The sequence below is a fragment of the Poecilia reticulata genome, linkage group LG2 (genome assembly GCF_000633615.1).
Source record: "Poecilia reticulata strain Guanapo linkage group LG2, Guppy_female_1.0+MT, whole genome shotgun sequence".
Taxonomy (NCBI): domain Eukaryota; kingdom Metazoa; phylum Chordata; class Actinopteri; order Cyprinodontiformes; family Poeciliidae; genus Poecilia; species Poecilia reticulata.
The window spans coordinates 14,613,019-14,625,412 of NC_024332.1; the positions used below are offsets into that span (position 1 = coordinate 14,613,019).

General features: G+C 39.3%; 1 protein-coding gene across 1 annotated transcript in view; it reads left to right on the forward strand.

Moving 5' to 3' along the window:
• trappc10 (trafficking protein particle complex subunit 10) overlaps positions 1-12,394 on the forward strand; it is a 28,197-nt gene that overhangs the window by 3,242 nt on the left and 12,561 nt on the right. The window contains exons 2-6 of the mRNA XM_008435438.1: positions 4,253-4,334; positions 6,896-7,031; positions 11,305-11,504; positions 11,827-12,022; positions 12,132-12,243. Coding sequence (XP_008433660.1) covers positions 4,253-4,334; positions 6,896-7,031; positions 11,305-11,504; positions 11,827-12,022; positions 12,132-12,243 — 726 coding nt within the window. The remainder of the gene's footprint in view (positions 1-4,252; positions 4,335-6,895; positions 7,032-11,304; positions 11,505-11,826; positions 12,023-12,131; positions 12,244-12,394) is intronic.

The following is a 12,394-nucleotide window of genomic DNA, read 5'->3' on the forward strand; positions in this document are numbered from 1 at the left end:
GATAAATGAACAGTTTTAGAGAATTCAGCGAAAAAGCTGTCGATTTACTGACAAACTGAACCACCAATAATTCAACCAGAGATCAGAATCTGCCCAGTTTCCTAGCTAAGAACTCATCCTAGTTTTTCATAATGTAAACACAACCAACACCATTTACTTTGTTGTGCTTTTTTGTGGTTTGAATCACTTGTAGGTTCTTCTAATTCCCTCATCTTGAGCTAGTTTGAACASTGCTATGCCTGTTAATAAATCTACATTATTATTAGCATTGTTATTACTATTATTATTACAGATGGACCAAATTGGGGCTGTACGACAATATCRGTGTGTACAAACGACAATTTGGAGTTCAATAATTGCTGGGTGATATATTCCGAGTGTTATGAACTTGCATTTCTCATKCTAATGTCATATTTAGCCAGCCAGAGTCTCAAACAASGGATACTAAAGGCCAAAATGCTTAATATTTCAGAGTGATGGACAGATGAGAAAGAGAGGAAWTAAGAAAATAGGTTTTTATATCAATATTCTAGGGCACAGGTGTCAAACTCCAGTYCTGGAGGGCCACTGCCCTGAAACTTTTAGATGTGCCTCTGCTGCACCACCTGAGTAGAATAATTAGGTCATTAGCAGGCCTCTACAAGAAGGAGGTAATTAAGCCATTTCATTCCAGTGTTTCGTACTTGTGGCACATCTAAAAACTGCAGGACAGCGATCCTTGACGACTGGAGTTCGACACCCCTGTTCTAGGGTTAAAAAAAATGCAATGTCTGKTTTTTTTCAAAGATAGTGCAGCGCTAAAACAAATAAACTATTTTCTGAAAATGCCGATTTCAAACCTGCCAGACTAAGCCTCATTAGAGTACCCCAGGACACACTTTTTATGTGAGGACTAAAACAAAATCCTACTGGTTTTTATAGGTCACAATAAAAATATGCYGTTATTTGTTAAAACAAATTGCGCAAAAATAAATCTACTTAAGCAACCAGAGCCACAATAGTCTGAACATTTTTTATTACTCCAAATGTTTAGATTTTTTCTTCTGAAAAAAGGGGCAATAAAACTGTTTCTTCTTATTCTGTTATAAACTTTGCTTATGCAAAAAAAAACAAAAAACTACCATATGTTAAATATGTTGAAGCATTTTAGACAATAAAATGTTTAGTTTCTTATTTAAAAAAAAGAATTATTTGCTGATTTTTAAAATATGTATATTTTTTAATTTTGTATAAAACAATGAAAAATCAGCAGAATTTGCCTTYTGTTTGTTTTATCAGATTAAACGTCAGAGAAATTGTTTTCTGAAATAATTGCTCGCTGCAGCCCTGCATCATTTTGTACTTCTGTTTTGTAAATCAGGCTCTTCCTAAATTAGCATGTAGAGAATTTAGSCGTACGATGGCGAGGTTAGGGTCACAGTTGTCAGACGCCGATCCAGCCGGTTCATGTGTGCTACGTTCAGGGTTAGAGGTTCACTTGGACTTGGATCTCAAACRTGTGTTTGCCGTGTGGGGTTTGTGTTTGAACATTGACCGTTGAAGCCTCTGTTTTTGGTTTGGGCCTACAGAAGTAGGGCCTTTCTAACATAAAGGAAGAATGGCAAATCATTGTCGTTGGTCACCGGCGTTTACAGTCGGGTAGTTTTCTGATTTAGAGTATCAGATTTCACAGACTCACACTGAACTGACCAAATAGTCTGTTCTCGGCCAAGTATACATTTCTGACTGTCAGCATGTGTTGTGATTCATAGTTTGTTGCTGTGTGGATAATGATCCRTACAAGTTTTAGTATTTTATTTCTTAAAAATAAAATACAAATATTTACTGAAGMTTTGTGAAATCATAAGTGTGAAAATGCTCCTAGACGCTATTTGGGATTTCTATTTTTTTTTTCCATAATGAGAAAACTATGTTCCTGGGTAATATGAGTGCACGTGTATCCCAATGCAGCTTAGTAGCCTCGAGTGTTTTCATTGACTTTTATTCAAATACTTCCTCATCAGAATACAATGTCCCTTCAGTATTAAATTCTCCACATAAATACTGTGATTTCCCCCCGCACCCCCCATTTAACTGTTTGTCCTCTTAGAGAAACATACTTTGATCCAGAGTCCAGTAAGGTTTGAACTCTGTCAAAAAAAAGCTATTATAATGTTCTGAAAACACCTGACCAGAAATGCTCGTAGCTCCGCCACTTGTTTTCTAAACTTGTATCTGACTCTACCGCTATAATTGTTGAAGTGGCACGCTGAAGTTAGCATGCTTTCAAGTCGGGACATATTTCATTGCTGTTGCTGTTTGTTGTTGCGCAAAACTGTCCAGAAAATGTTATTCTCCAGCTTCATAAACTTGTTGATTAGCTTGAAAAGTCACAAWGTCAAATTACAAAACCTTTCATTTTTGCTTAGCCAGGACAGCTGGGAATGTTTGCGCTGAGGCGAAAAYATTTGTTGTAAAAGAAAACCCACATTCATTAGATCAATGTTTTTTTTGTTTTTTGTTTTTTTATAAAGAATTGGCTGTTTTAATATGGCAGCTACAGGGCGTTTTGCTGATGCAAAGCTAGGGCATCCTTGTTATTACTACTGAGCTCCGTCTGTAAAAAACATTTTTCATGTGACAGCGAAGCCCAAGGTCAACTCTGGGAGTGTGAACCGTCCACATTGAAACTGTTGCAGGACTTCGGTATCTTTGTTTGTTCTAAGCAATATAACAATTAACATTTTTTTGTAGATGTGAACTGGAGCAAATGTAGCTGTTCTGTTTGAAATGTATGGCGCTGTTTAAAGTCTGTAAGTCTGCATCAGGTGCTTTTTACAACCCGAGTGCCTTTTATATCTACATTGCTCCAGACCCGTTTAGTTTGATGACCGTTTTAATGAGAAGGGAGCACCTTTAAACAGACGCCCTGCCTGGAAGGTGTGTGAAACCTTTGTGTTTTTAAGGCTGGATTGTTTTCATTACCACACACTGTTCAGACCTCAGCTTTTTGCAGCAGCTACTTCATGAGTGGGCGGATTTATCTTACTGAGCTCCTTGTAAGTAAGTATGTTCTCGTAGACTTTTAAAGGGACTTTAAGGCCAACACAAAGTAGCGCATAATTCTGAAATGGAAGCAAATTAATTACATTTCTGGTTATTATTGTGATAACACTGTCTGCCTGGACTGCAGTAAGAATAAGCTAATTATTGAGGTATTGTACATTCAAGGTCTTGTCTGTAAAATAGCTGGTGATGCTTCTTGTTTAATGCAGCATAAAAAGATTAAAAAGCTGAAGGTGGTCAAGTCATAAGCTCCTTTCACAAAACACTTCAAGGAGGGATTAAGTCGCCTTTTGCAGTCTGGTAATAGAGTTAAGCCCACATCGGTTATATCGCCGCCATGTTGGTGTCTGTAATCGCAAGTTGCAGCGGGCTAACCTCTGTAGCTAACCAGCTTTGTAAGTCGAGGGAGTGATGGAGGGATTTTGTTCACCGTTACTGTTTTTAAAAATAWTTTTTTTGCATAGCACTGACGCAGATGTTGTTCTGTATCGCTGGTTATATTTTTTGCAGGGCTGCAAGTTGCAACTGACGATTTCTTTGGTAATTTGGATAAAAYATTGGCATGTTCTACAAGTTTTTCACAAGGAAATAGCTAAGCAATTAAATTAAAAGAATGAGACATTTAAAAAAAATATTATTGCAAAAGCCTGTTCTTTTCCATGTTGTATAAGTTCAAAATGATATGCTCATTATTACCACATTTGACGAAGCTGATTGTCATCCGCGTTTGTCGACTTCTTCTTGCCTCTCAAAGTTTTAATGTCTGTTTGCAAACAACAAATCGGTGCATTACTGCCATCTACTGGTATGTTTTCCCATTATACAGTTGTTCCTGCCAGTTTGCGTGAGACTTTGATACGTTCAGATGTCTTTTTACTTGCATTCTTTAGTCATATGTAATCAGTTGTTTTAAAKCTGTAAAGGCTGTCAGTGTCTCCAAATGCAGTTTTTGCTTTAGGCTGCAGAGTGATCGTCTGGTGTGAAACTACTTTGGAAAGTAACTGTTCACTGCACAATCTTGAAAGGCTTGTTTAGCATGTTTGGATTCTCCTCTCACTCTCTTGTGTTGGCTTTATCTTTAGGAAAATTCTCGTTTGCATTTCTCCTGTGTTACTGACAGAAATGATTGTTTAAGTTTAAAAAGTGGAAGGAAAAAGACGTATTTCTTCAAACATTTTTTGTTTGTTCTTGTCTCTCTTCTGTCCAGGTGCTGGAGACCAGAGCTTGTTCACGTCTCTCTACACCTCATTGGCTCAGCAGCTTCCCAGGGAGCCAATGGAGTGGAGGAGGTGAGTTTCGGTTAAATCCATGAGCAATACATGAGGAAAAAACATAAAGAGCGACTTTCTTTGTCTTTTGTCAAAGKTAAGAGAAAAAGAAAGTCCAGTGTTTAAAGATTTAGCCAAACAGCTGGTGAAGAGAAAGGAAGTGTTTGTTTTTTAAGTTTTGCTCATGTGGAAAAACCTGATGTAAGTCGGGTGARAGATCCTTTCCGCTTCCYTGTTACTTTCTGACASAGGTTTATTATTGATGCTGTGGGAGGGTCAGTTATGTTGGAGGACTTTTCCTGTCACAGAGCTAGCGTTACGGGGTTTCGTCACAAAACATTCCCTACTGCAAACTCGGTGGTCTTAAAGGAGGAAAGAGTAGACAAAMGAAGGTTGTTCGGGAAGCCAGGTCGCTTTCCTTACAACTCCATAAAACAGACACTGATCTCTGCAGATATATGCTGTTTGGATCTTCTTCTGTTTCATTTTCTGGAGTCACTTAGCATATTTATAACCTGTGAGCAACGTTTAAGCTTCAGAACAGAACATTACACGCTCAGTTGATTTTTATCTGGCAGTAGAGTCTCAGTAGCTGTAGAAGTTCAATTAGGTGCAGGTTAAGCGTAGCAGGGTGTTGGAAGAGTTGCTCACTGAGGAAATCTTTCCTGGATTGGAAGTGATAATCGCTCATTCTGCTTTCAATGATGCTGTGAKCATAGAAACAGCAGTATTTTTTAGCATGTTTTTTTTTTTTGGAATTTTTTAAAAATCGTATTCAAAACATATTGAGTTACAGATCCTGCTGCAGAATTATATCAGGTATGTTATTTTTTTGTTTTTTAATGTTTTGACTTTGTCACAGTAGAATAACCACTAGGAATAAACAACAACCGGATGGCATTAATACTTTTAATAAGAGAAACTCAAACCTATCGCAAGTTTGACTTRTGCAGAAATTCGGTTTTCAATCTTGAAAGTACAAACAAAAGTAGTTCAACATATTATATGTAACTGCTTTGTTCTCTGTCTGYCAACCAACACTGATGTTGCACCCAATATTAAGATTTTATCTAGTGTTTTTATAGGTYGCGGTTAACAAAGTAGACAGCTTTCTACTAACTGGTGTCACAGACTAATTACAGTTTGCAGCATTCAGACTTAAAAGATATAGGAAGCTGTTTGGGTAATGCTATCCTGGGAACGCTTGGAGGAAGTTGTCTGTCAGTTTATTTGCTATGGGGAAAAAAGCCTATTGTTTTTGTTGTAGGTGTTGTTGTTGTTGTTGTAAGGATTGCACTGCAGATCTGGTAGCCTTGTTGGGCCTTGGACCAAGAAATGTTTCCTACGGGAATACCTTGAGACCTGATTGCAAACRGCCAATTCCGCAGCATCACATTGAAATAAAAGTGGTGGAACCTGCTTTTAGTTTTCAGACTTATCAGGGTTCAGATTTCAAAGCTGTATTAACAAAAAATGCATTGTTCAAATGAGGCATAGATTTCTTTGAGCCGGTGTCTTCTGACCATGAGTTTTATAAACCCGACTTGTTGCATTGAACGTGGTCTGCATAAATGTGACGCTGAAGTTATTTATGTTGGCGTGGTTGAAACTAGCGTTACCCCACTTCTGGTTAAAGTGGTAAGAACGAAAGCATTTGTTACCGGTAGCAACACATTGGTTTTTCTTTTTCTTTTATCAGTGCGTCATTCACAATGACATTAGTTTGAAAGAACAATAAGGAATGAAGGAATGCTAGCAATCACKGCATTTATGAATAGAGATTCATTCATACTGAGGCCCAATCTAATATTTTAAATACTAATATGTTAAAATAAATSCCATATATGTAGTTAAAATGGCTTTAAAAATGTCATCTATGATAAACATGACCTTCTCCTACTGCTTTTGGATGGGTCAATCTGTAAAACGATATTGCTAATGCTAATGCTAGCTTATTTCCTTTCTGTTTTCATATGAATCATATGTTTAAAGATACAGCACATGACGTATTTCAGTGTRGTTCCAGGTAATAATGTGAGCATAGACTCCTTCAAAAACTGACTTTGGTTTGAACGTTGTAAAATTGAAGGACTAGTGTTTCAGCTGCTCTTTACTGAGATCGCTCTGTAAAAAAGAAGCCTCACACAGGGAGGAAGCTGCAGCAGCCATTAGTCTCTGTTTTCCATTTATTGTAACTGTAACCTGCGAAAAACAGTGAGAACTCATGTTAGACAAACAAAATTATGTAAAGTTCACAAGAAAATGGTCTGTGGATCTGGATCGGATTGGGAAATCCTCAGTTCATACTCATCRTTTCATAGTTTAGACGCAAMAAAGGTACTGCACGTAATAAATATTCTCCAGTCATGATTGGAGAATTGTTTTTATTTATTTGAGAAGCTAACAAGTAACTAATCAAACCTTTAGACATTTATAGAGTAATATTTTAAAGACGAGCCTGACAGAGGGAAGATTCCTATAGTATATCATCATCAGATGTTGTCATTTAATGAACGTCTTGCTTTTTTCATGGCCACTGCAGTACAATGAGGCCGTGAAACTCTGCTTTGTCTGCTGTGCAGGACTTACGGCCGCGCACCAAAAATGATCCACCTTGAAGCTAATTTTGTCCAGTTTAAGGAGGAGCTGCTCCCCAAGGAGGGCAACAAGGCTCTTCTCACGTTCCCCTTCCTCCACATCTACTGGACCGACTGCTGTGTGAGTAGACACACACACACACACACACACACACACACACACACACACACACACACACACACACACACACAGTAACTCTGCTCTGTTTATTTCGAGGAACAGTTGCTGTAATTGCTTTCATATTCCTCTCTTGCTTAAAGATTTGGAACTTTGTAATTGAATAAAAAAACAAATAAAAACTTGTTCTCAGCTTCTTTTTATTATTGGTTGATAAAATGAGTATTTGACACCAACAGAGAGCATGGCACACCCATAGGAGGACCTGTGGTTAGTCATGTTCTAAACTTTTTAGTTTGCAGTCTTACAATAAAAAGCCTATTTTAGCAGTTCTCAGCTGCTGGGTCTTGATAAAGGCCTTAGCACTTTATCAATGCAATAGGAGGAATGACGTTGTTGTTTACGCTCCAGCTTAGAACAACTGTCTGTATAAAATGTGTCGTAGACCTGCATGTATACAAAACATGCAGAGACATAATTTAGAGTCCATCTTTCGGGAAAACTTCCTCATTGATGATTTCAGCAGTTGTGACTCAAACAGTATAGAAAAAAATCACGCTTTCAAACTCTGCCGCTAGTCGATCCACTTGTCAGCCTGCATTCAAAGGTACCACAGAGTGGATGACAACACACAGGGAGRCAGGAACCTGCTGCTGCTGACTGAGCGTTCGCTTTAGTTAAGGAAGTGCTGTCAGGAGCTTGTGACTCATGACGTTTCACAACAGCTATGCCTGCAGTGTTGGACTAATAAACCTAAGCTGGATACACCTGTACCTCAGCTGCCATTTGCTTTAAAGCTTATAAGAATTAGATGTTCACCYCYAAAAATTAGTCATCAAAGAGGCCAAAGAGTGTGTCAGCAGCTCATTTTGGTTTGATAAAACTCTGGCAGGCTTGTAGTTTTGCTAAGATTGTGAGATCTAACATACAATTTCTTTTTTTATTTTTTGCTTTTAAATTGATTTGTTTTGCTGAACCTTTAAAGGTATTTATACTCCCTCATAATTCTGTGATGCCGCAATTGATTTTTTTTTTTGTTGTACTGTCCAGTGGCACCCCAATAAAAAATAAAATGTTCATAGCTACCCATAGTTGATGGGAAGATGAATGGAGATAATAAATACTGGTAGAAAACAGGGCAGAGGGTGCAAAAGCCTGGAGACRGGAGCTGCTTCTTCCAACAAGCAGAGCTACAGTGGAGTAGTTTAGCTTAAGCATATTTATTCATACGAAGGCTGAATTGAAAATCTGTAGAAAGACCTGTGTTTCCATGAACCAAATAATTGCACAAATTGGAATTATGAAAATCAGTTTTCTTAAACCTCCCCTCGCACTGACCCTTCATGTGCTTTTACAGGTTTTTGTTTGTTTGTGTGGTTTTGGGAACTAACGGTCTGAGTGTCGYACTAAGACTGTAGGAGGGTTAATGGAAACACATCACTTGTTTAAAAACAAAAAAAAAAAATCAAATTTTTAAGTAAAAAGTTCTTGCACTAGGAGCAGATGCTTTTTCAGGTACCGTATTTTCCACACTATAAGACGCACCGGATTATAAGGTGCATAGAATAGGCGCTACAGTTAGGGCTGCCACCCATCCCACATTGAACGGGAAGCGGTTTGTTCCGTACTCTACAAATGTGGATGTGCAATAATAAAGAAGTGATCCCCGAGTACTTTATATAGTAGGCTGCTACAGTCATTGTTTCACTCACGGTGTTGGTGTTGCGATATTGTGCCCAACTGCTTTCTGGGTAACACAGACCAACTGACACGCTGCCACCGCAGTYTCTGTCTCTCCCTCCCCCTGCCCCAGTCAGTCAAACTTTATTAACAAACCAGCGTTCTGACAACTATCCCAGCATGCACCGCGCACTTTTTCTTCTACGGGCGAAAATGAAGTYGGCAGCTGCTTACCGTAGTTGCTAGATCTGTTGTGGCTCAATATTGGTCCATATATAAGGCACACCGGATTATAAGGCGCACTGTCGGCTTGTGAGGAAATTGAAGATTTTTAGGTGTGCCTTATAGTGCGGAAAATACGGTATATCAAAATTATTGTATTTTGTAAAACCACAGTGGAAACATGAGTCRTGTGATCAACAACTGGATGCTACCACTGCCAGAAAAAGAGGAGAATGATGGCGTTGAATTTTTTTTTTTTATGATTTATCACGTCAACAAACTTTTTAACATGCAATTTATTTGCATCTCTTATTTAATGGAAACACTGCTAATGTAAAACTGTGTTTTTTCTTTCACCTTAGCAGAATACCAACAAAGGTTTTATAATGGAAATGCAGCTCTGACACGCTTGTCATCCAATCTAACAGAACCTCTGCTAAATTTCCAAAGAATGAGCAAACATTTCAAATCTAGATATGCAAAGCAGGTAGAGAAAAACACGTCAGGAAGTCTTGCAGATACAACCACAGAGCACACGTTGGGGAGATTTATTAATAAAAAGTATTGAAGCTCATCAATAAATTTCCTTYCATTGTATAAGTATGCAAAGTTTTGGTTTGGTCTGTCAYTTATAATTCCAGTAAAATACACAAAATATGATCAAATGTGGTTGCAACTCGACAAAAACATGAAGAAGGTTAAGGTGTTTGAATRCTTTTGAAAGACGCCACAAAGATCTTTTTTGTGCTCTTGCATTCAGGCTGACCAGTGAGKTTTTTGCAGTTTCAACTCGCTCAGGRTGTTTTACTTTTTCATGACATTTTACATCTCTTAAATTATCTYCGTGTCACAACTTAATGTCACAGCTGTAAATGTCTACATCTCTTTTTATAATGTCATCCGTTAGAGAAGATAGAAAGCTGAAAATTTGATTCTTTTTGCACCGTTCTAGTTTTCAGTGCTTTGGAGCGTCTGCTGCTGCCATTTGTTTTTCTCCAGGACGAAGCACATTTTCACCTCACTCCATGCCAGGGCTGATAGGAACAGGTGTGTTTGTGTCTCTAACCGAGCCGTCGACAGCGCAGGCTTCAGAACTACACCAATTAACTTGATAAGAAACCTCTTTATCGGTGTGACACGAGCACCTACGTCTGCTAAAACCAAACACTTAATTCAGCTTCCAAKCCGTCCGGGGAGCAGCACAAACACGAGACCCAGTCGCTGGAAAGTCAGGCGGGTTTAATCACATCTCGTTAATTAAAATCATCTGCAGGTTGTCATGCCTACAGCCTTAAAGAGGCACACACATTTTTATGCATTGTGTTGCAAAATGAACTTTGTGCTTCACAACATCTTACTGTGATCATCACTAACTGGTCGCAGACGTTTAGCAACACTCTGCAGACTGCAACTCGCTTGTTTCAGTTTCAAAACGCCRTCTCCGAGGCTCCAGTTTCTCCTCCTCCTTCCCRTCGACGGTTACATAACAAGTGACTCATATCATCATAATCCAACCYCTCCAACTCTTCCAAGCAAATTAGAGCAAACGCCGCCCCGAGGCATCGGCCGAGTCGCGGTACTTGATGCAGGAAGTCCCGGTCACAACATTCACATCAGTCGTTTACAGAGAAGTAGGTTTAGTTCAGAGAAGCCGTCTGAACTGGCTGAGCAGCATTGTGTTTGTTGCTTCCACTGTCCAATTAGCCTAACTTTTCTAATGCACAATCCCTAATGGAAGCGCACATTTGTTTTTCCTGATGGTTCATGCCGACATGTAATTAYTATGACGTTGCTATCGAAGACACGCAACACTACTCAAAACTTATTTTTCATAATCCTTTAAATGTATTACTCCAACTCATCTGCTCTTTTGGTTAAAACTACATGCAGACATGAAGCTTTTGATCAATTAATTCATACAAAAGGAGTCACTACCGAGTGAGTTTTAAGAAATGAGCAAACCTTTCAGAGACCTGACATTTCTGCTTAAAATATTAACTCTTTATCGATCTCATGCAATAGTCTACATTTCAGAGACACAGAATTTAATTTAGACCTTATTATTACCCATATATCAGTCGTTGTGTCTAACAAGCAACAGAAACGAGCATCTTCTTGACATGTAGCGTAAAATCAAATGCATGTACTGTACTGGAAAATGCATAACATCCCCAYTTTAGATAAATCCTCATTGCACATAATCAATCCAACATCACCCTCAAAAACAAAATATGAACTATTCGGTGCCAGTTATCGCTGCAAATCGATCTGTGTTTTTCCTGTCACTTTTTATTGGTCGTTAACGATACAGCTGATTAGCGCACGTGAACATCAACTGACCGCCTGACTAACAAAATCTGTGCCTCTTGCGCAGGACACGGAAAYGTACAAGAGCTCCGTGAAGGAGGACATGATGCGCTGGCAGAACACGCTGCGGAGTCACAGCTCGGCGGACTGGGTCATCATTGTCGTGGAAACCAACGACACCAAGAAGAAGAACAAGCCCAACATCCTGCCTCGCTCGTCCATCGTGGACAAGATCCGCAGCGACTTCTGCAACAAGCAGAACGACAGGTCAGAAAGCTTCTCCATTTCAAACGGGTCGGCTCAGATGAAAACAGTCCGAAAACGAGGAATGGTAGCGCATCGACTTCCCTTGCAGCGCATTATTGACAACCCGCTCTTCCTTGTTATGTTGTACTCGCATTTTGAGCTTCCGCCTCTGTTTCTGTCCTGTCGACACAGAACTACGTTTGGTGTTTTGTTTTTTTTTAAATTGTTGGCGCAAAGACAGAGCAGAAGTGCTCACTTGTTTTTCCTTGACAATTCTTCAGTCGTAGAAGCAGGATAAGTCCAGCTGGCCTGCATACATATCAAATTCTCTCTGTTCAAACAGGTGYGTGGTTCTGTCAGACCCTCTGAAGGACTCGTCCCGGTCCCTGGAGTCCTGGAACTCCCTCCTGTTGAAACTGCGCACTCTCCTCCTCATGTCCTTCACCAAAAACCTCGGGCGGTTTGAAGACGACATGCGTACGCTCCGAGAGAAACGCACTCAGCCCGGCTGGAGCTTCTGTGAATATTTCATGGTTCAGGTATCCCAGTGGATTGAGCTACTTCTATCTCTTAAGATGGAGTTTGTTTTTTCTTCTTCTTCTGTCATGCATGTTCAGTAACGTCTCTTTCATGCTTGTGATTGTCTAGGAGGAGCTGGCCTTTGTTTTTGAGATGCTGCAGCAGTTTGAAGACGCTTTGGTCCAGTATGATGAACTAGACGCTCTTTTCACTCAGTACGTCCTGAACTTCGGCGCAGGAGGTCAGTTGTCTCCACCAGTCCGTGTTTTKTGTTTCAATCAATCAATCAAATTTTATTTGCATAGCACATTTCAGCAGCAAGGCATTTCAAAGTGCTTTACATAATTAAAATAAAAACAGCATGTGACATTGAATGAAGAGTGAGAAAGGGA